We start from the raw sequence: 24,576 nt of genomic DNA, 5'->3' as shown, positions 1-24,576 counted from the left end.
AACCGTTTTGTAATTCTAAGCGTGCTTTAGCAATATCGGAGACGATGACGTCATAGGTTTTACTAAACTGTACTGCGATTCCAAGCTAGCTGTTGTTATTCTAGAGATAATGACGTCACAGGCAAAAACTAAACTGTTTGCAATTCCTCCGCCCCTAGCAAACGGGCGCCGCGAGAGCATGTCGCGCGCGTGGTAGCTACCCGTCTCTATTTCTGTCTGTATGAATAAAAAAGCGTTTGGTAGTATATCTCTGTACTAAAGAGGCACTATAAAAGCCTGTCGAGATATTCTACCCATTCCTTTCTTATTCATACAGTCAGAAAGAGACTAGTATTTATTACGCGCGCAACATGCTCTCGCGGCGCACCTGTGCTAGGGAGGTTGGAATTGCAAACAGTTTAGATTTACCTATGATGTCATTATCACTAGAATAACAACAGCTAGCTCGAAGTTGCAGAACAATATATTCCTGTAGACACCAACTACACAGTAGGTCGCGGGTTAATATGTCCATGGCCCACAATATATCCTAATTTATTATTTAACTTAAGTATGTTTTAAACAAAGAAGACACGAGACACGCCCGCCCGACATCCGACACAATACTAACTCTAACCAAATGAACGTAGCAAGTAGTAAATTTTACTAAAATCACTAACATTCGTTTCGCTGTGTTGGTATTACAAAACTCGTTTAGTGATTGGTACAACAATGAACATAAACACAACAAGTCTATCTACTAAATACCAGTAAACTTTGTAATGTCGCTATAGTAACAACTGAATTGTTATTTTAAATGGGGTAATGTTATTCCCGCGAACTCGTTTTTTAGATATTACAAAACTATGTAAGTGAGACATTTACTAAAATCATAACTTGAAATCACAGATGCTTTTTTCCAAAAATCACAAACTTTACTAGTAAAAATCGGAGAATTTTAGTAGTAATAAAAATGGATTGTAACAAATACTGAACTTTGTTTAATGCTCCATTTACTAAAGTCTGTTTGCTGAAATTAGATTTAGTATTACTGAGCTGTTTGTAGAAATAAATAAATTTTACAGAAATAGTGAAACTTCCATGATTACTACTAAAACTTCATTTTTTCCCCCAGTACAGAACTGTTTATTAATTCCTGGTGATGATTTTTCTCTCAGTGTAGTATATCGTTAATTTTATAAACGGATAGATAAAAATAAGTAGGTACTTACTCATCATATAAACATACTAACGCTCATCTCATATTTTGTTTGATATCACTGACCCGCGCCGCGGTCAGGAGATAACTATTAAACATAATAAACAAAACAGTCAGTCGGCCGTCGAAACTTGCACACCACGGACTTGGTGAGTACTTAATTATTGTTTGATTTTAAAGTGTCGTGTCGTAAAGTTAAAAATTCATAGTTTTAATATAAACTTACACCTTTAAAGGCCAGTACAGACGGGACAATTTTCGCCCAATCTGATTGATTGTCTTATCAAATCAGGTAGTGTGACACTTTTTAATGTCGAGCGCTCGAATGACACTATCAATCTAAAATTGGTGATTACATTGTGTAAAACGTTACGATGGACGCTAGACGCTAGATGAAACTGATGCCAATCTTTTTTCCAATTAATTTTGTCGAATAAATAATCCCGTCTGGAAAACTGATGTCAAAATGTATCTATTATCATTTGGATTATTGCGAAAATTGTCCTTGAAATTGAAAATCGTGTTTTTCACCTCAGCTTATTACGATCTTATTTGTGTTTTCGATGTTATTGAAATTAGTATTTTGATTAATTATTTCCTCAAACACTTATCAATGTTTGTTTACAAGACTGTTGCATCAAGGATACTTCGACAATGTCACAATAATCAAGTGAATTGAGTTCAAATGTCAGTGTTTCAGCTGTAGCTGTAATTATACATACCTACATATTTACATACTTATCTACATTGCTTCATAGAGATTGTCCTAGGTCGTAGCATACAGAAATATAAGTAAAGAAAGATTGCTAACTCCATACATCAGTTTTCTTACTAAAACGCTAGTTATTTCGTAGTCGACATCTAGCGTCAAGTAGCGGAATTTATCAGTACTGCTAGTTGACAATAGATGTCGCGTCGAACGAAAACTCTAATGCTCAACAACTTTCAGCTAATATTTTTTTAACCGGATTAACCGGAACTCTATTTTCAACTCATTCTGTTTAGATGTCGACTACGAAATAGGTAACTCGCGTTTTGGTAAGAAAACTGATGTATGGAGTTACCACTCTTTCTATACTTGTATTTCTCTATGGTCGTAGTTGGCGTCACTAATAAAACGAAAATCTAAGAACTTGTGCCATAGAATTTTACAGCTGACAAAGATGGTGCTATACGGCACGGGATGGTTAAACGTTAACTTTTAAGAACAATGTTACCGCATTGTTTCGGAATTGTACAGCGCCATCTACATTAGCTATCAAATACGATTTCGGCACATTTCAGTTTGCTTTAACGAAGGTGTAATCCAATAAATTATATGACAATTATTTTAACTTCTAACATTTCTAATCCTAATTAACTCTCAGTAAAACTATACGCACAAATATTCGTAGGTTCTATTTATAAATCGGCCAACGCACCAGTAAAGGGGCCCACAGATTAGCAGTTCGCCGGACGATATCAGCCTGTCAGTTGTTCGGAACTGTCACCTATTGCGTTTAACTGACAGGCTGATATCGTCCGGCGAACTGGTAATCTGTGGGCCGGCTATCATTTTCATTGTACAGTCAACTGTAAAAATATGGGTGCACAAATCATCTCAAAAATATGTCCCATAGCTCTTATGTCAGCGAATTAAGAACTATGAGACATATTTTTGAATAAGTTGGCTACACCCATATTTTTACAGTTGACTGTATGTTTTTTGATTTATAATTGTATCAAGCCATAACGCATAGACAATCAGATTGAAAGTTGAAATCCCCATTTAATATGAAGTAAATCATTTACTTATCTCAGGTTTGTCTTATTCAATTCTAACGCAAATATTTGTTTTTATCTTTCACAGGTTCAAAACATGAAGATCATCTTCCTGCTTTCAATACTTACATCTTCCATCATCGCGAAAACCTCAAAATGTCACAGCTGTTTCATGGGAGTGTGTTACCAACGGACGAAAATCTTCGGCGGCACAGAAGCGACATCTACAGGCGATACTTACCAAATAACTGGACAACTTGCTGTTGATAGAAATAAGGAAAAAAACATACTATATTTCCACTATGTTAAGAATAATATAGACTACACAGGAGCATATGATTTAAACAATGATATGGCATATACGATTGCTAATATTTCTTTTTCGTTTGCCCGCGCCGTGGCTCCTAACGGAGATGTGTATATGTCTGGACCTAAAGGTATTTACAAATATAATGCAGCTGCAAATACTACAGTTTTACACGGACTTAAAGATTCTACGATTTGGCATATGCAGTATAAAGATAAGTTATACTACAACATTCATTCTGAACCGGGCTTGAATGTTTTAGAGAAAAAAGCATCACCTATTTTAAGTTTAAAGACTTTTATGATAGAAGATTTTGTGATAGATAAATATGGTGATATATATTTTTTGGCGAACATGACTATACATCGTTTGAAACATGATTCTAAAGAAGTTGAAGATTTAGTTGATCAAATATATATTTTAACTACAGATAGGAATGGTAACGTATATTTCGCGCACACTGCGACTTCGGGCATTTATAAGATAGATTATTCTATAGATAGAATAGTAAGTGTTGGAGCATTTGGGGGTAACGGTGGAACACCTTTGAAATTCGTGTTCGACAATTTAAATAATGTTGTATATCTTGATGAAGATCAGGCGTTGTATTTTCTACGGCCGACGTATAGAGGGTGTAAAGTATCGTCGAATGTGACTGGTAAAAGAAGAATGCTGAGTGTTTATGCTACTGATGTGTGGGTAGCCTCTTAGGACCTTAAAGTCACAATATCTGATAAAAGTGATAAAGCAGTTGTACATATTTTTTTAATAAATTATTCCATTATTTACTAAGTGTTTTAAATCGCCTACTGTCTTCACTCCATTCTTCTGACTTAGGTAAAAACCAATAATAACCAATATAACCATTACCAATTACACTATACTATATTCAATTTAACACCTTAATACGTAATTAAATAAATAAATAAATAAATGTTATTTAGACTCGTTTTATTTTTAAAACAAAATATACATTTTTTTTATGATATATTTCAACAATTATTGAATTCTTAATACATCAAGCTTAAAAATTTTAACATATTTTTAACAGTGATACGGATTTGTTAAACTAAATTTTTTATCTAAGAACTTAATTGTTCTGGGTTTTCCCAGGTCGTAAAATTATTATGCACTTTTATAATAATTTTCTTTTCTTTATATTTATAGCCCACAACAATAGAGGCAACAGTTCTGATTAAATATACAGTCGTAACTTTAATTCCGTGACAAAAACCTTTTTATAACCTTATATGTTTTTCTTATAACCTTAATTTAATATTTATCCCATAGTTTTTAAAAAAATTTAAACCTTTAAGTATTTAGACAATTTATAAATCTAAGCCTCTTCAATCATTTTAGTAAACCAATATTTTTGACACAATGTCCCAATCACCTCTGAGGTTAGCCTTAAGAAAATCTATTTCACATAGCCTTAATTCTTTAATTATACATTTTTATTCCAGCCTACGAAATATAAAAATATAATAATTCAAAACTTTGTTAATACCTATATATGTCGTAGCCTAAGTACTGTTTCAACATTTCTATGTATCGCTATACGACATTGCAATTAAAATTTCATTCTTTGGCAATTCTGTCTCATTTATTTACCATCAAAAATATTTATTCTGTTTGTCAAAAAATAAAACTACTGCGAATGCATAACTTTAAGCGTAATCGACTACTAATTTGAGTGTTATGTTTTTTAATAGAATGTGTTAGGTGAAAGTTCAGAACTATGTGATAGATTGCATATTTTTAGTACTAACCAATATGTGTAACTATAGTGTTATATTCCTTTTCTTACAACGGCGCTCCGCCCATATGGAGTGTAGCTTCTGCCAGAAGTTAGGATTTCGCCTCTGTCTGAAAAACGGAAAGTTTGTATATGGTGATTAAGTCTAGCTACTGTATTGGCATTTATTTAACTTAAAACAACATTGCTTAATAATGTTACTACACTATATAAAATACTTTTTAGGTTCCGTACCAGAAGGGTATAAACGGGACCGTATTACTAAGACTCCTGTGTCCGTCTGTCTGTCTGTCCGTCTGTCTGTCACCAGGCTGTATCTCATGAACCGTGATAGCTAGACAGTTGAAATTTTCACAGATGATGTATTTCTGTTGCCGCTATAACAACAAATAGGTACTAAAAACAAAATAAAAAAAATATTAAAGCGGGGCTCCCATACAACAAACGTGATTTTTTGCCGTTTTTTGTAATGGTACGGAACCCTTCGTGCGCGAATCCGACTCGCACTTGTTTATCAACGATTGTCATCTTGGCTAGGACCCCCAGGGTGCCAAGATGACAATCGCTTGCGCTACGACAGCGAAAAGCTTTGTGTCTCTCTATCACTCTTCCATATTAGTGCGACAGTGACAGTTGCGTTTCGTTCGCTACGGAGCGTAAACGATTAGCATGTTGGCTACGCACCATGGTATCAATTTAGTTAACACGTTCACCGCTGAGCTACGGCCATAGCGCTACGTCTTAGCCGATATGGGTTTCCCGGTATGTATCGAAAATGCTTCGAACAGGCATAATAACGACAAGGTGTCGTGATTAGCGCTGAATGGGTTAAATATTACGTACCGGGCAAGCATTCTCATCTGGTTTCTTGTTCGCCATGGTCTCTGGATTGTACTCATGCTCCAAACCAAACGCCTGAAATAATAATTTAAATTTAACTATAACATGCTGCATCTAGTTCAGGGCTGTAACCGCGAAAATCGAAGTTCGCAAATTGCGGGCATTTATCTCTGTCACTCTTATTACACCTTCATTGGAGTAAAAGAGAAAGATCCCCGCAATTTGCGAATTTCCGTTTTCGCGGTAGGCCCCAGGGGGACAGCAGGCTGTCTAGTGGCTTAGTAAGCATATCCATTGGACAAGCCGGTAGTAAGTATAAGTATAGTATGCTTTTTTTCGACAACTGAATGATTAGGTATCCATGTTTCAAAATAGGCAAGCCGGTGTCACAGAATAAATAATAGTACTAGGTACAGAAGACTCACTCTCTAGCAAAACGCGTCTGTTACGATCAGGACAGATATGGCCGCTAGGTGGCGACAGCGCCACGCGCGGCTTATGGCTAGCCACCAATTGGTGTGGAACGGATGTACTTGTAGCTACCTGTAGCAAAGCGACGAAATCGCGGAGTGAGCCACGCCTGCCGGTGTTGTATAGAAGTTGCAGCTTTGCTAATTTTCGGCAACAATAACTATACTAGGAGTTGCCATGATATATCGGAGCGGCCATGGTGCTGAATAATGTCTGAGCATGCACTTTTAATGTCTTGATAATAGAAGCTTCGTTCGTTGCCGACCGGTTTGGCCTAGTGGGTAGTGAACCTGCCTATGAAGCCTATGGTCCCGGGTTCGAATCCTGGTAAGGGCATTTACTTGTCTGATGATACAGATATTTGTTCCTGAGTCATAGTTGTTTTCTATGTATTTATATATTATATATATCGTTGTCTGAGTACCCACAACACAGGCTTTCTTGAACTTACCGTGGGGCTTAGTCAAATTGTGTAAAAATGTCCTATAATATATCTTTTTTTTTTTTTAGATATTTGGAACAACTTGGCCGCTCCCATCCCATATATGTATCTGAAAGCAACTGTACAGTTCCCGGACAATGTGCTCAAAAATATCTAATCTTCCCCTCTAACACGCTGAAAACAGAGGCGTGACTTTATGTCAATCTATGGGTCGAGAACATACCGTAATGGTGTTCTTGATAGACAATAAAATATTGTGGCTATGACGTGATTCGATCTGAAGCTCATTTATTTATATTCGTGGACGTCATAGGTAAGTTTTGCGTAATATGGAATGAAATATTACGCAAAACTCTGCGAAGGGGGTGCCACTAGTACATACTGAGAGCCTACCGCGAAATACAAAAACCGAAATTTCATTGACTCTCGCGCGTTTCACGGTAGGCCTATCATAATAATGACCAACAAAATGCAATCTTGTATTAGATAGTATTAGAATTCAACTAGAAAAGCTCCGAAATAAGGAACAGAAAGGTACATTACGACATACCTGCAAAATATCCTTATTAGGATAATGCTCCGCCGGCCCCGTCTGCACGAAATGCTTCACCACCTCTCCCCCCTTTTTGACTAACAGTGCCCCTCCAGTTTGCACCCAATCCCCCTTCAGATCCCCGCCAAGATCTAAACAACAAATCTACTTTAAAGAGGAAAGTGGACGACCTCCTCCGAATAGTAGTCCCCATTTTCCTCTCAGGGAATTGACATTATGTAAATTGTTTTTACAAAATTTGAAGTAAATTAACCATAGCTAAATAGATATGCCCTTTTCTCAGATTTTTTAAAGATTTGAGTTAGAAGCGAAAAACAAACTGTGTTAAATAACGAAAAAAATCGAAAAATTTAAAAAAAAGCATGTGACATGATCACTACACCTCATAAAACAAAGTCCCCCGCCGCGTCTCGCGTCTGTCTGTTTGTGTGTTTGTATGTTCGCGATAAACTCAAAAAGTACTGAACGGATTTTCATGCGGTTTTCATCAATAGAGTGATTCTTGAGGAAGGTTTAGGTGTATAATTTTTTAACCCGTGCGAAGGCGGGGCGGGTCGCTAGTTAATATATGAAATTGTAGCCATGCTTAATGTGTATGTGTTTTTCTTCAATGACAATATCCAGAGAGGATAATGGGGACTACATTAGGAGGAAGAAGCGTTCTTCCACTTTCCTCTTACAAATAACAATATAACCTTAAAAACGTCCAAGTTCGGTAAATGGTCTGCCGGGCCGCTTTGCACGAAGTAGAGGGATAGTCGGCCATTTTGTAAAATTATAGCGCCGCCATTTTGGAGTCCGTCGCCGACCGTGTCGGTTCGGATACCTGGTTGGTTATTTATTTTAACTTTTAGCACAGAATAAATAATAGTACTAGGTACAGAAGGTTCACTCTCTAACAAAACGCGTCTAACAGATATGACCGCTAGGTAGCGCAAGCGCGAGCAGGCATCCGTTCCGTATCCGTAGCGGTGCGCGGCAACTAAGTACTACTGCTGGACACCAAATAATAATAAGTAAATAAAATATCATTATTTCGAAGAACAGACTTCATAGTTTATTTTATAGTAACAGTAAAATCAAAACAAATAAATTAAACTTAAACCTAAAGGTTAGTGTTACGTATAAGTACTTATACTAGGTTTACAGTTACACATTTAATATTCAATAAGGGCTAGTTGGCTAGTTGGTTGTCCCTTTAATTTGCCCAATCCAATGACCCAATGCAGTGCCCAGATCTTTTTGTACACACAAAGCAATGAATGAATTCCTTGCTTGATGAATTCCCAATTCTCGCTCATTCATTCAATGAGCGAGAATTGGGCTATCATATTTGTCAGCAATAACATTCAGAATACTGGTGTAGGCCGCATGTACAGTCAGCAGCAGAAGTCGCTATACACTCCAGGTGCTCAAAGAGAGGTAAACGTTTAAACTGTCAAAAAGTTGTTGACTGTCATGGTAGCATTTACTTGTGAGCGCTCAACATGTCACAAATATCTTAACAGTCGCTATTCATTAATTTCTACACTTACAACAAATCATTGATACCTTAGCTGTCGAAAAACCACTGGTATCTAAGCGGTCAACGTGTCAAATATATCTGAACAATATGGAAAAGTAGACGTTTAAAGCATACATGTATGGTCGTATATTGAATGAATGATAGCTATGCTAATTTTAGGTAAAGCGTTTTGACAATCATCGAAAGCAGTACAGTCTTGTCATCACATACATCTATCTCACGTTTTACCCTTCAACCATTGACAGGGGCCTGTCAGTCAACTTACTGCAAACTATTTATTTTATTTAATAGAATCATCAAAACGAATGAGTGACACATAGCGAAAGCTAACTGAAGCCGAATTTAGAGCCAATTGTCAAGGCACGTTGTGGTCTTATTACTAAGGCGTTTGCTTTTCAAAGCAGAGACCGCGGGTTCAAATCTCAGTCGGGACGCTCCTAGAGATTACAGCTTTTTTTTTGGGTTTCATTTTTATTATTAATTTGTAGTTTTATATTAATTTCGCATAAATTTATATGTTTTTTGAAGATATGTCACATGTAGCGTATGTACGACTTTCTAACAGGACGTTGTAGGTTTGAAACCGCAGTGGGCGTTCCTTAGATTACTCCTGTGCGGAATGCCATTTGATGTTTACTGCTAGGTTATGCTAACAATAAGTTCAAAGATATCTATACATATAATAAAGCTGAAGACGGTCGAAAGTCTGTACATGGAAGATATTTGAAAAAATGTTGGCTGGGGATACTTAGAATCGATAACAGAACACGTTCCAAAAGTTTTTAGAATTTTTGTCTGTTTGTCTGTTTATCTGTTTATCTGTTTGTCTGTTTATTTGAACGCGCATCGCGTGAAAACGGCTGAACGGATTTTGATGAAAACTTTACTAATCTGTCGAGAAAATCCCCGGCCAGGTTATAGGCTATAAAAATTCAACCCCTAAAAGGGGAGGTAGCCACAACACTCGATTGACTTAAGTTTGCCCCTGAATCTTATGGCGCTACTTAGGAAGGAGGGGCAAACTTTTTTCAAATATGTGCTACCACTATTGAGTACCCTGGTAAACTAACAGATGGCGCTAAATTTAATACGTTGTGACATGAATAAGCCACCGAGGAAAGATTTTGCCAAATTAACTCTAAGTTTAGAAGACACGGATATCAACAAAAATAATTGAATAATTATGTTGATTTAATAAATTAATAATATATCGAAAAATGTTCGCGCTCGCTTCGCTCGCGTTTTCAATAACTTTCTAAGATATGGCGACTGCAGCAGCATTACTCTGTTGCAACGTTACTGCTGCAGCACTGTCAATTTTCGTGATAAAATGATGTGACTAATTTCCATACTAAAAGTAAAAATGTACAACTGTCTATCAAATTGCCTATTTATATCGAAAAAATTTCGCGCTCGCTTCGCTCGCGTTTTTAATCACTTTCTATGCCATGGCGACTGCAGCAGTATTACTCTTTTGCAACGTTACTGCTGCAGCACTGTCAATTTTTGTGATAAAATTATGTGACTGATTTCCATACTAAAAGTAAAAATGTACAACTGTCTAACTGTCTATCAAATTGCGTTTTTATATCGAGAAATTTTCGCGCTCGCTTCGCTCGCGTTTTCTATTACTTTCTAAGATATTGCGACTGCAGCAGCATTATTCTGTTGCAACGTTACTGCTGTAGCACTGTCAATTTTCGTGATAAAATGATGTGTCTGATTTCCATACTAAAAGTAAAAATGTACAACTCTGTCTATCAAATTGCGTTTTTATATCGAAAAATTTTCGCGCTCGCTTCGCTCGCCTTTTTAATCACTTTCTAAGATATTGCGACTGCAGCAGCATTACTCTGTTGCAACGTTACTGCTGTAGCACTGTCAATTTTTGTGATAAAATGATGTGAATGATTTCCATATTAAAAGTAAAAATGTACAACTGTCTATCAAATTGCGTTTTTATATCGAAAATTTTTCGCGCTCGCCTCGCTCGCGTTTTCAATAACTTTCTAAGATATGGCGACTGCAGCAGCATTACTCTGTTGCAACGTTGCTGCTGCAGCACTGTCAATTTTCGTGATAAAATGATGTGACTGATTTCCATACTAAAAGTAAAAATGTACAACTGTCTATCAAATTGCCTATTTATATCGAAAAAATTTCGCGCTCGTTTAGCTCGCGTTTTCAATCTATTTCTAAGCTATGGCGACTGCAGCAGTATTACTCTGTTGCAACGTTACTGCTGCAGCACTGTCAATTTTCGTGATAAAATTATGTGACTGATTTCCATACTAAAAGTAAAAATGTACAACTGTCTATCAAATTGCGTTTTTATATTGAAAAATTTTCGCGCTCGCTTCGCTCGCGTTTTCAATAACATTCTGAGATATGATAAAGGTGACATTCGGGTGGCGACTGCAGCAGCATTAGGTATTCTGTTGCAACGTTACTGCTGCGGCACTGTCAATTGTCGTGATAAAATGATGTGATTAATTTCCATTCTCAGCTGTAATGCGGCAATGAACGTCACTCAATTAACCAAAAAAAATCAATGTAATCTTGATGACCCTAGGGAGAGGGGGCACCATGGTCTAGAAATGCTTAAGCATCAAAATATCTTAATCCGGCACTGGTCGTTGCGGAGGCAAACGATTGGGGACTCGCATTTTATACGCATTACCATGCATTCCCGAAAAAAATCGAATCATTCCCGAAAGTCTCGCAACGCATTGAGGTTACAAGGGGCACGTGGTCTTCCTCAGGAGTCTGAAGAAGACCACGGTGAGTGGCGGTCTAGCCAGGCAGGCCGCTTCGCTTTCGCTCGCGCGCGTATACCTTAAGGGGCCCACTGATTAACAGTCCGCCGGACGGTATCGGGCTGTCAGTTAGAACAAAATTTTGACAGTTCCGAACAACTGACAGGCCGATACCGTCCGGCGGACTGTTAATCAGTGGGCCCCTTTACGGCTTAGGTACTGTATCGTCCGATATACACCTACTACTCTGTCGTTTAAGTCACGTGTAAAATTTGAATAAGGGCGAAAAAACTATTGACTTTGGGGGTAGTTTTATTTAGTGGTACCTAATTGTAAAATATTTTATCTGGACTACAGTCCTCTAGCATATCCATCTTTCAACTTTACTTCAAGTTCCGCCTCCAGGGGAGAGGGAGAGAAATTAGGATTAGAAATTAGCCGCTTACTGACACAGACCGAATTCCACGCGGGCGGAGCCGCGGGCACAGCTAGTACAGTATATATCAGAATGAAAGGCCAAGAAAGAGACCCATTAATGTTTAGGTCATACTTCTTTTACTATGGGACCAACCCCGAAAACGCGGAAAAATAATTGGAAGTTTCATACATTTTGCTGGTCTGATGTTGATATTTTCTATGGGAGAGGATTTTTTTTCCGGGGTTTCAGGGTTGGTCTCATAGTAAAGGGGCCCACTGATGGTATCAGCCTGTCAGTTGTTCGGAACTGGCAAAATTTGGTTCTAACTGACAGGCCGATACCGTCCGGCGGACTGTTAATCAGTGGGCCCCTTAAAAGTTGCTCAGTATGACTTAAACATTAATGGGTCTCTTTCTTGGCCTTTCGTTCTGATACATACTGTATATACCTCCGTATATTCTATCCTCTCTGCTAAATTGTAAAAACAAAATTCGTCATTCCTATGGTCAACAGTTAGCATATTACGTAGGTATATGCATGGCAGTGATGGTTTTATCGCATAGGTACATCTATAGAAGAGGAGGCACCTTTCTTGCGGATCATGAATCCAACCAACAAAATAAAGAGAGGAGTCATAGCATAGTCATAGTTGGATACGCTTAACACCTTTACTGCCCGTGCTCCTCACGTGGGGCCACGGCTAGCCTCTATTACAAAGCCATAAGGTTTACATGTCAGATTGGGACAGTGAACGTGTTAAGTTTAAATTCTATTATTTTCTCCTTTGTTCTTTGATCGATTCGGAGCATCGTATTTTAGTACTATATAGTATATTTTAGTACAATAAGCGGGCTTAATAAATATATTAACATATAATATGCTCTACGGTTTGGAAGAACGGCCGCCTATGATAGTTAAAATAAAAAACCTATCATTCTCGTAGAACCTAAGTGCTTATTTATTGTCTAAGTTTGACACTTGACGATAAAATACTTCTTTAAGAAAGGAGGTGTCAATTCGTAGTTGCTACAGTATTCTTTTTAAAGTTTAACAGATAAAATGTTGATGCTTAGTTACCATTGAAATAACAACTGCTTAGCAACTGGTGGCACCCTGGCTGGTGACGTACGTGATTGGCAGTGCGTGTAGGTATTAATGACAGCAGCTTGAATTTGAGTGCTTAGTTACCACTGAATTTCTAACCGTTATTGTCATTGTGATTAAATAAGGGTGTATGTGTTAAAGAAAAACTCAGAAGTTAAGATATATGTGACGAACTGAAAGCCTACGCTAAAATGACAACTTAGATGTCCTTATTTTTGTGACGATTGAAGTGTATATGTTTTCTTGGACACCTTGCCCGCTCAGGTATATCTGCTGCTGACTGTACTTATAGCGACGCGGCGAAATGCGGAGTGAGCCACGCCTGCTTTTATTTAGTTACAAATTTACAATATAAATACTAAACACTACGTGTGTTCGTTCGCCTATATTCGTTAATCATAACTGTTGCATCTAATTGGCACGTTCTTAATTGGACCATTATGTTAACTAACCTAACTGCTGTTATTACCGCTGTTCTATTTAATTACGAATGACATTTTGACTCACACAATGACAAATTGTAGTCAGGCCATCTAGCATGAGTGCGATATCGCGCGCGAGTCCTTACTTGAAGTCGCGCAAGTTATATGGAGTCGCGCGCGAGAACGCAACTCGTGCTAGCAGGTCAGAAGAAGCGTTGGTAGCCTAACGGTAAAGCGTGCAACTTTCAATCCGGAGGTCATATCTTCGAACCTAGGCTCGTACTCGTACCAATGAGTTTTCATAAAATCTTGGCATTACCGGGATTCGCCGATTCTTGGGATTAGTTACCAAAATTTTTCATTTCATTTCAATTTCTTCTTAAATTTTGCCATACCCTGACCTACCTTTACAATAAACTCACCCATGCTCTTCCTTGCCTTCCTTGAAGATGGCATCTCTCGACTGCTTCCACAACAGCGAGGTTAAGATGCTCACGGTGTTGAACCGCTTGAAGCCCAACCGCTAGGTCGACAGGTCTACGTAGGTGTGGCATTTACAAAACTCACCCATGCTCTTCCCCTTGAAGATGGCATCTCTCGACTGCTTCCAGAACAGCGAGGTTAAGATGCTCACGGTGTTGAACCGCTTGAAGCCCAACCGCTCGGTCGACAGGTCTACGTAGGTGTGGCATTTACAAAACTCACCCATGCTCTTCCCCTTGAAGATGGCATCTCTCGACTGCTTCCAGAACAGCGAGGTTAAGATGCTCACGGTGTTGAACCGCTTGAAGCCCAACCGCTCGGTCGACAGGTCTACGTAGGTGTGGCATTTACAAAACTCACCCATGCTCTTCCCCTTAGAGATGGCATCTCTCGACTGCTTCCATAACAGCGAGGTTAAAATGCTGACGGTGTTGAAACGCTTGAAGCCCAGGTTACGATAGGTCGAAAGATCTTCCACGTAGTACAGGTCTGGAATTTACAGGAATTCACATTACATAGTGTAGCAGATTTACAGTCAGTTGGAGAGATAACTGACCCCCCTGCATAGAAATTTATTAGCAGGGGGGTCAACTATTTCTACACCTGAATGTACAAGTCGCGAAAAGTTTCCAGAAAGTTGGAAAGGTTCACGGAAATTTCACAGGATATAATAGGAAACTTTCATTTAGGATATGGAGACGGCACATCAGTCAATAAAGTACAGTCACCTGCAATAATATGTTACACAACGAAGGCGGCAAAATTATTTGACACGATCTTATTCGTAGAGCCACAAGAGCGTGTCACATATTTTTGCGGCCTTCGAAGGGTAACATATTATTGCAGGTGACTAAATATTTGCGACTATTTCCGAACATTGGCGACTGTCCATCAATCATCAATACAATACAAATACTCTTTATTGCACACCTCAATAAAAGAAGACAATACAAAAGAAAACAGAAATACAAGCAGAGGTAAACAACAGGCGGTCTTATCGCTAAAAAGCGATCGATGTCTTCCAGACAACCTCATCATCATTGTATGTGTAGTTTCATATCTAATAAATATTGCAATTTAAGGACTTTACTAGCTTCTGCCCGCGACTTCGTCTGCGTGAGAAGATAATGATGTTGATTGATAAAATCTATCCTATGTCCAGTCGACGTCAAAGATATGTTTACATTTTTCGCCTTAGGGCTTGTGCACAAATCACGCGAGGTTCGGTAGGGGGAGGGGGGGTCACGAAAACATCACGATAGATAACGTTGGGGGAGGGGGGGTATAAGGAAACCTCGCGTGTATTTTTCTACAGTGAACGAAACTAAGAAAAAAAACCTACCACATGAGTAGATACTTTTTCTCGGTTTCGTTAAACATAAATCTTCACTCTGCACTTCAAAATAGCGAGTCTATTTAACGAAAATAGAAAAATAAACAAGATTTTCTATATACAATACTATTTATCTTAAAATTAGGTCAAATGAAAAAAATTCAAATAAATACACGTGAGGTTGTGTGGGGGGAGGGGGGTAGCCAAAAACCTCACCAAATATCACCAAGGGGGAGGGGGGGTCAAAAAGTAGCCCAAAACACCTCGCGTGATTTGTGCACAACCCCTTATTACAAAGGAGTAAGGTGCAAAAGTGTAAACATATCTTTGACGTTGACAGCCCTTTCCCGGGCCTTAAACTATCTCCATACCACATCTAAATCGGTTCAGCGGTTTAAGGGTGACAGACATAGTTACTTGATATGGTGGCCGCACAACGCCATTTACTTGTCAGCTGTGACTACAATACTTTACACTACATTATTCGTCTTATTAGTTGTCATCCCAACTATACTCCAAAACGTAATTCAAGACCAAAAAAAGTAAGAAAATCTTGCCACTTTTTACTAGCGCGTCTTGTATTTAAGTAAAATTAAGTAAATAAAAGTACTTTTTTAAATAGTAGGAGTAAAATTACTAATAAATAAATTATCTTAGCGTGATTATTTATCAAAAGGAATTTACTATTTTACAAACAAATTATTGCAGTGGCAACATTTTCTTACTTTTTTTGGTCTTGAATTACGTTTTGGAGTATAATTGTATACAGGTTAGCCAAAAAATAAGTACATTCCCGTTGCCAGGGAGGTTTTGGATTATACTGAGCTACTTTTACTATGGGACCAACCCCGATATGGCGAAAAAAAAATTTGGCTGTTTCATACATTTTGGCTGGTCCATTTTCTATGGGAGAGTAATTTTTTTTCTCGCGATTTCGGGGTTAGTCCTATAGTAAAAGTTGCTCAGTATAATCCCGAAACCTCCCTGGCAACGGAAATGCACTTATTTTTTGGCCACCCTGTATACATATTATAAATGCGAAAGCAAGTAAAGTAACTCGCTGTCTGTCTGTCTGTTACCTCTTCACGCTTAAATCTCTGAACCAATTTAGATGAAAAATGGTATGGAGATGTTTCGAGGCCCGAGGAAGGATATAGGATAGTTTTTATCAATCATCATCATCCCACACAGACGAAGTCGCGGGCAGTTAGTAACTCATATTTATTTAATGATAAGTTTATTGACCAAGTTATCAATGCAATAATACAATAATAAAAAATATTTTCCACTGAACTAAAGATAAACCTATAGATAAATTCCTATGTATACATATAAGTATGTATTTATCTAAAGTATGTACAGTAAAGTACAAGCATGTACAAGTATGTACATATATCGTCGCCTAGCTAGCACCCATAGTACAAGCTTTGCTTGAAGTTCGTTTTGTTAGCATTACAAAAAGACTACGCGATCTTGACGTGTCTTTTAATTGAAAAACGTTTTTAGGGTTCCGTACCCAAAAGGTAAAACGGGACCCTATTACTAAGACTTCGCTGTCCGTCCGTCCGTCCGTCCGTCCGTCCGTCTGTCTGTCACCAGGCTGTATCTCACGAACCGTGATAGCTAGACAGTTGAAATTTTCACAGATGATGTATTTCTGTTGCCGCTATAACAACAAATACTAAAAACAGAATAAAATAAAGATTTAAATGGGGCTCCCATACAACAAACGTGATTTTTGACCAAAGTTAAGCAACGTCGGGCGTGGTCAGTACTTGGATGGGTGACCGTATTTTTTTTGCATTTTTTTTCCGTTTTATTTTTCATTATGGTACGGAACCCTTCGTGCGTGAGTCCGACTCGCACTTGCCCGGTTTTTTAAAATCAGTAACTATTACTTATGAAAGCAAAAGACTGTAAATAATCGTACTTATATGATTCATTATTATTTGTATCTCCTTGGATATCACGGGCCTATAATCCCGGTTTTTTGATAGGCTTGCGTGGGGACACAGATCCAACACGTAGAGGCCCCTTGGAGAGCTTTTATGTCTTGTAGAACGCCTGCTGGAACCCGTTCACAGGTGCAACAATAGACACCCATGAACCGGTCTCAGCAGGCATTGGGACTATTGTAGAAAAAAAGAACAGTATACCGCGGTCTATGGATTGAAGTTTGAGTGGACTATGAGACTGGGTTATTACAAAGACGTACGGACACCTGCCATAACAATGTTTACACAAGTTATCGAGGCAGGTGATGACTTGCCGCGCACTAGATGGGCCCCTGAAACTGCCGTCGCGAAGACGACCAGGAGCAACATCAGTGTGAGCGGCTCAGGGGTGTCGAGAGGTGTGCGCCGCTTTCTACCCAGTGGCTGTTAACAGCCACTGTGCCAACTCGCGTCTTATGCATCTTTCACTTCCACCCCTGGAGCATATAGCTCTAACGACTCCTCTCTGGACGGCCAATTAAGGCAAGCCAGAGCTGAGAGTCCTGCGGGTCCCCTTGGGGTCCACTCCGACCGACGAAGACACGCCGGAGACGGAGACCCTGACCGACTCTCGGGAGTACTCGGGTCCGTGGGGTTGTTACTTCCCAACAGCTCGCCACAAGCTGCCCTGATTCATAATTGTTACATCTTTGCCGAGACTTATTTTTCAAAAGTGTTTTTTTCAATAAAAAGACACGTCAGGATTGTTCACCTTTTTTCTAATGCTAAAAAAACGAACTATAGTTTGGGGTTAGGTTGATCTGTGTAAGATATCCCCTAATATTTATTGAAACCTGAGCTAACCGTTATATGCCCTTGAAAAATAAAAAATAATATCAATAAAGGTGACCTAGAAGTGTTTTAATATTTAAAAGCGACTAACCACATGATTAGTCTTCAGACTTGATTGGTTATTTTCATTCTAGAATAGGGCACTTCAAAGGTGGTTACGTGAAAATTGTGTAATAGGCCAATCATTGTGTAGTTTACCCTAATTTCATATGTCTATAGGTTTCGTTCTGTGAAATCTTTTTCCATACATACTACGAGTTACGTGAATTAAACTCTATGTCAATGGCAGAAAGTCGATCATGCTTTACTTAGTATCCACTTTTAACCGATCGAAACTTCTTTAAAGAAACATAGCTAATAGTCTTTAAGAGTAAAAGTAAGTTATAGTGATCATAGCTCTTGTTAACAAATATTTAGTAGTTGTATAATACAAGTTAATCATAAATTGTAGGGTTATAAATTAGTATTAGTGTTTCTACTTATGTATGTACCTATTACGTAATTGAGTGTTTACTAAAGATTAGAGATGCAACGGATAGTTGTTTGGCCGGATACCGGATACCGGATATTCGGCCTGATCATCGGCCGGATATCCGGTATACGGACGCCGAATATTCGGCCGGCGAAATTATACCTACATTTCGGTTTTTCAGGTGCTTATTGTGCAGGCTTTGAACTGTTTCATAGTGAAAGTTCGCGTGGACTCATTTCTAGGGTCGAAAATGAGTGCGCGTGCAATAGCGGAATGTTTAAAATGTTTTAAAATAATAAACGAGTACGATTATGACCGTCACTGTTTCTTAAATCCAATTTGTTGACTCCAAAATCAAGCAAAATTACTATCCGGTATCCGGCCGTAAAAAGTAAAAAGAGGGCCGGATAGGCCGGATACCGGATAGTAACCGGATATCCAGTGCATCTCTACTAAAGATGGTAAAAAAAAATTGAAGTTGCGATATATGATAGATGGGCATTTTCATTTAACTGTGTACAATTAACGGCCGATTAGAAATCGTGACAAAACTGACGGTCAATGTCAAATCCCATACATTTTGTCAGGAATGTGACGGTTAGACGTTGCTGAAACACGACTTAAATCGCGCTTTAAACTACAAGTTAGAGCGTTTTCACATTGTCCGATCCGACATCGGATGTAGGAGCGGTGGCGCGCCCGGGTGCCGTCTTTAGCGGTCACGCACATTACAACAAAGATTATTACAAACATTATCGGTCCGACAGCTGACGGGGGGCTCCGACATGGCTGAATATATCGGATGCGCCTTTCCGATATCGGATGTCGGTAGACGCCTAATGACAAAAACAGCTGCAGGAGAGTGCCATTGGCATTAAGTCCGCCTTTTCGCGTTATTTATAGTTTTTTAGTAATAATTATTTATTAAATGCATATATAAATACAGAGAAACACGTATATCTTACATTTTACTTCCTTCCGACATCCGATATCGGATCGAACAATGTGAAAACTATCTGAAAAGGAAAATGCCCAGATACCAGGGTGTCTACGGGTGGCGGTCTGACGGTAATCGCTTACCATCAGGCGATTGCCTGCTCGTTTGCCTCCCATATAAAAAAAAACCGGTCAAGTGCGAGTCGGTCTCGCGTCCCAAGGGTTCCGTTGTGCACACATTTTCGAACGAGCGAGCAAAGCGTAGTTCATAAGTACATTCAACTGTTCATTCAATTTTTCCACACACGGCTGGCTATCTTTAATTTTGTTCGATGTTCGCAAATTGCTGGCATCTCACTCTGTCACTCTAATTACGGTTTCATTGGAGTAAAAGAGAAATCCCCGCAATTTGCGAACTTCGGTGTTCGCGGTAGACCCTCTGATATACGGCAGTTCAGCCTTCTCATTTAGCTACTCGTACTTAAACCAATTATTTGTTCTGTTTGAGCACTAACCTCCTAAAGCTAATCCTTCGACCTTGCGTGGAGGCACACCTCTCTTGGATGCTTCAGGCCTTCGACCTTCGCACTAGCTGTCCACACCACGTTTCACGTAAATCAATTGCGGTAGTGGCCCTGATAGAGCTTATCCACAATTCTTATTCTAAAGTCCGGCTCACGCTTAATTGCAGACTTCTTATACGTTTTTCCAGTAATCTATAGGTATCAATCGCTTAACAAAAGATAGGACAAAATCGACAATCTCCTTTGCAGGAAGCATGCACATGTCGGAGGCTCCGGGGCTTCGACCTTCGCATTCAGACACTTGTACTATAATTGTTCTGTGTTTGAACACTAACCTCCCGCAACTCGGCCTTCGGCCGTGCGTTTCAAAAAGCTACTGGGGGATGCTTGGGGCCTTCGCCCTACGCGTAGCTCGGCCTTCGGCCTTCGCAAAAGCTGTCCACTTGTCATATTCCACCTAAAAGAGCCCCCTCTTCTTAAAATTCATTTGTTTTTATTACATGTCCGTCTTTGGGTCACAGACTTCCATATGTGTACCAAATTTCAACTTAATTGGTCCAGTAGTTTTGGAGCAAACAGGCTGTGACAGACGGACAGACAGACGCACGAGTGATCCTATAAGGACTCCGTTTTTTCCTTTTGAGTTACGGAACCCTAAAAACAACAGATTCGTTCGTTACCTTAAACCAGCGGTCGGCAACAGGCGGCCCGCGAGCCGCCCTGGCTATTTTGTATGTAATATTGACAAATGACAATGTCTCATAAAGTCACAAATGTTAACCAAGTGCGGCCCGCTTCAATTTCGTTAACTACTATGTGGCCCTTGGGTTCTAAAAGGTTGCCGACCGCTGTCTTAAAACTATCATCTGTTCTGTTTAAGCTGTATTTTTTTTTCTGATTAAGCTGAAACAAGAAAAAAGATACCTCCATCAAAGAAGTTTCCATCAACGAACTCCTTGGATCCCACCTCCTCCACCCCCACTCCAACCAGCTTGATGTCATGCTTCTTCAGAACTGGGACTATTGGAGCCAGCTTCATAACAAAAATACATAAATAAGTAAATAGCCGGGTCCACACGGAGCGAGCATACGCGCGAGGCAATTTCCTCGTTTGTTGTATGGGAGCCCCACTTAAATATTTAATATAATTTAATTATATTATTAATTATAATTTCATATAAATTCCATAGTAGCAAAATCGTTATGACAGTTCGAAAAAAGAAACTGATTTGACTAGTAGTCCAATACCATATTTGAGGGTTCTACTGTAAACTCAAAGAGGAATTGAATTACACTTACTTCTTTAGCCCAGAGCCGGCAGAACACGCAGCCCCAGCGTCTGAAGAAGATGATCACCGTGTTCTGGTCCTGCCAGAAAGTCTTCAACTCCACCGACTGAAAAAATAATACACTATAGTTCGTTTTTTTTTAGCATTAGTACGAACTTGAAAGAAGGTAAGCGATCTTGACATGTCTTTTAATTGAAAAACACTTTTTAAAAATCAATAACTATTACTTATGAAAGCAGAAGAATATAAATGATCGTATTAGATTCATAATTGTTACATATTTGCCAAAACTTATTTTTAAAATGTGTTTTTCAATTAAAAGACACATCAAGATTGTTTACCTTATTTCTAATGCCAAAAAAACGAACTATAGCTAACATATCAAATTATTTTAATAATCAATGATGCATATGCTGCCTCATCCAGGGTTTTCTATACCATGTTGGTGGCAAACAAGCATACAGCCCGCCTGTTGAGAAGCAATCATTGTAGATTATAGACACCTGCAAATCCTATTGACATTGAAATCCATATATTTTGAAAATATATCCAACTTGTGGAAGGTATTATCTTGTTAGGTATATAATGATACTCTAATTACCTACTCTATCAAATACCGAATTATGTTCCGTACAAAGTTTTTCAATGTGCAGTACGAACAATTACCTCCCAGTTTTTTAATTATTTTGTTATTATACTTTAGCACATTGTTATCAGTTTAATTCCTCCGCCGCTGCTGGAAGCCATCGCGAGCACGGACTTCTGGCCGAAGGGTGTGATATTTCGGCAGTTCCGTGGGAATCTACCGAATCCTACACCAGAGCAAGTGACGCCGCAACAGAAAACTGCGTCACGAAAATGATTTTTTAGTATTTAAGATTTTTATTATTGTATATATATGTTAGTTTGTAAGGTATGTGTCTATGAGCCTTAGTAGCCTGAAAATAAATTACTTGATTTGATTTGATTTGATTTAATTTAGAAAAATCTGAAACTTATCAATATCATAAATAAAAAAGCCATTTATTTCTGGGAAACCATACACTATAATGTATGTATTTGTACTTAATCTAAGATAAATTTTATCATACTTTGTAACATGCCTGTCCAATTGATTTTATCAAATAAATTTTAGCCATACTATTGTTTGTATTTTTAGCATTAGAAAAAAGGTAAACAATCTTAACATGTATTTTTATTGAAAAACACTTTGAAAAATAAGTCACGGCAAATATGTAACAATTATGAATTATATACAATTATTTACATTCTTTTGGTTTTTTAATGCAAAAAAATGTAACAATTATGAACCATATACAATTATTTACATTCCTTTGGTTTTCTAATGCTAAAAAAAAACTATACTACAAGTTAATCTAATAGTAAGATAAAAACATAATTAAGAGATAAAGATAATTAGGCTTTTTCACTGATTTAGTGACTATGGAATTTTTTTATCGGTTAATACATATACTTAGGGCATACTGAAAATTCCTGGACTGGCCACTTAGAAAAAATAAGTTGTCTCATATATCAGAATCCAGAAACTTTCAGTATGGCCCACGTACAAGGAAGTTTAGGTACTTCTAACACAATTACTAGACCATTACTACTTGCAATCTAATCAACAGACTTGGCATGAATTACACAACTTAATTGGCTAACATCATGAATCATGTAAGGTATTTGTGGATGAACCAACAATAGGTACCTTTGCCTAACCGGTTTGTCGGTCCTTGGCGTAAAAGAAAAAATAAATAAATGGACTTTGATACGTTACTCCTCTAAAACATAACAAAAACTTTTCTAACCATAACGCTCACAAGCTTTAATCTCTAGCTAATTACGTACAGTTGAAAAACTTAAAATGAAAATAGTTGAAAACTTACTTCCCCGCTTGGAATTCCTTTAACTTTCTGAGCACCGATTGCTGCGATGTCTAGAGACATTTTGTTAATGTGAGGATAAACGTGTACAGTATTATTAGTAAAAAATAATGTGCAACGCCGAAAAAACGAGCGCATTAACAATTCAAACCGGGCCGAACTGTGTTTAGGTCTAGCCGACTCGCTTGCTGAAAGTAAATAAAAAGAATAGGAAGAAAATGCGAACTATTCCAAGAAACTTCATAGATTTGTCAATGTCAAAGCATTGTCAAAGCAAAGCTTTCAAATTGACTTTGACAGACTAGTGAGTAGAGTCCGAGATGTACTTGATGCAAACCCCTTAAAAGCCTTTGTTATATTGCAATAAGGACTGAAATTGAGGAGTTTTTCAAGTATTTTGTTAAGGTCTCCACAGACTACCATGATTTATCAATAGAACGGAGTGAGATAGTTAGAATGAGACAAAAGTCAACAGGCGTCAAATGAGTTGCCCCTGATTAATCGAAACGAAATCATAATGAAATCACTTGAGACTTTATTTGGACGTTTCTATAATCGCTTAATTTCTACAATAAAATTATCTAATAAAAATATTATATAATTTCTAAACTACTAACAAAAACATTGAAATCGAAAGGTCCTAGTCAAGTAGGTCACGATTGATCACGATTTCATTATTTTCACCTCGAATATATCAGCGGCAATGGTCTGAAAGTTGATGACTTTTGTCTCATTTTAAAAATATACTTTCACTTTTCCACCTCATTCTATTATAATATATATACTATGGCACAGCCACTTGGTCAGTGGATAAAAACGGCAATTTTAAAAAATGTAGGGATGAAGGGTTGATCTCCCATTGTAAAATTTGAATTTCGCGCTGTTTTTTACTACTGGTCTAAGATCCCACATATATGGTCGACCTTCATCAATCTGTCTGACGGCTGAAACTATGAAAATATGAAAGAAAATATGTTCCAGGACATAAATAAATAGGGTTGCCTAAAGAAATATGGTCAAGGCTATTTTTAATAAATTTTCGAAAAAAAAATTTTTTCGGCAAATTTCACTGATTTGTCTGACGATCGAAATAAGTTTCAATGGAAAGTATACAACTTGTACAACATAAATCATCTAGGTTGCCTATCTTTTTCCGGTCACTATTATGTGGTTGCCGTGTTTAAAGAGGTGATTTTATAACGATAATTGTACTCATCTGTCTGACGCTTGAATTATACATCAAAATGATGGTTATTTTATTGCAAATACAATGGCATAGGGTTGTCTGCGAAAATCCGGTCACAAATGAGGGTT

General features: G+C 38.1%; 2 protein-coding genes and 1 long non-coding RNA gene across 3 annotated transcripts; 2 read left to right on the top strand and 1 right to left on the bottom strand.

The window, feature by feature from the left end:
• The first annotated feature begins 1,325 nt into the window (after positions 1-1,325).
• Positions 1,326-4,054, top strand: LOC134802013 (ommochrome-binding protein-like). Its single transcript, XM_063774626.1, has 2 exons — positions 1,326-1,347; positions 3,048-4,054. Exon 2 carries the CDS (start codon positions 3,057-3,059, stop codon positions 3,975-3,977), a length of 921 nt encoding a protein of 306 aa, XP_063630696.1. The 5' UTR covers positions 1,326-1,347; positions 3,048-3,056; the 3' UTR covers positions 3,978-4,054.
• Positions 4,055-4,702: 648 nt separating this feature from the next.
• On the bottom strand, positions 4,703-23,476 carry LOC134801863 (prostamide/prostaglandin F synthase-like). The gene is made up of 7 exons (XM_063774506.1): positions 23,266-23,476; positions 21,387-21,482; positions 21,012-21,120; positions 14,397-14,525; positions 7,326-7,459; positions 5,866-5,937; positions 4,703-5,132 (listed from the first exon to the last, which is right to left on the bottom strand). The coding sequence occupies exons 1-7, from the start codon at positions 23,398-23,400 to the stop codon at positions 5,115-5,117; spliced, it is 693 nt and encodes a 230-aa protein (XP_063630576.1). The 5' UTR covers positions 23,401-23,476; the 3' UTR covers positions 4,703-5,114.
• On the top strand, positions 12,133-13,416 carry LOC134801918 (uncharacterized). Its single transcript, XR_010145748.1, has 3 exons — positions 12,133-12,281; positions 12,391-12,590; positions 12,732-13,416. It is a non-coding gene; the product is annotated as an uncharacterized LOC134801918 (long non-coding RNA).
• Positions 23,477-24,576: the final 1,100 nt, after the last annotated feature.

Source organism: Cydia splendana, chromosome 23 (genome assembly GCF_910591565.1).
Source record: "Cydia splendana chromosome 23, ilCydSple1.2, whole genome shotgun sequence".
NCBI classification, from domain to species: domain Eukaryota; kingdom Metazoa; phylum Arthropoda; class Insecta; order Lepidoptera; family Tortricidae; genus Cydia; species Cydia splendana.
Note: the sequence above shows the minus strand (reverse complement) of the source record. Positions and strands in the feature narration are given on the sequence as shown.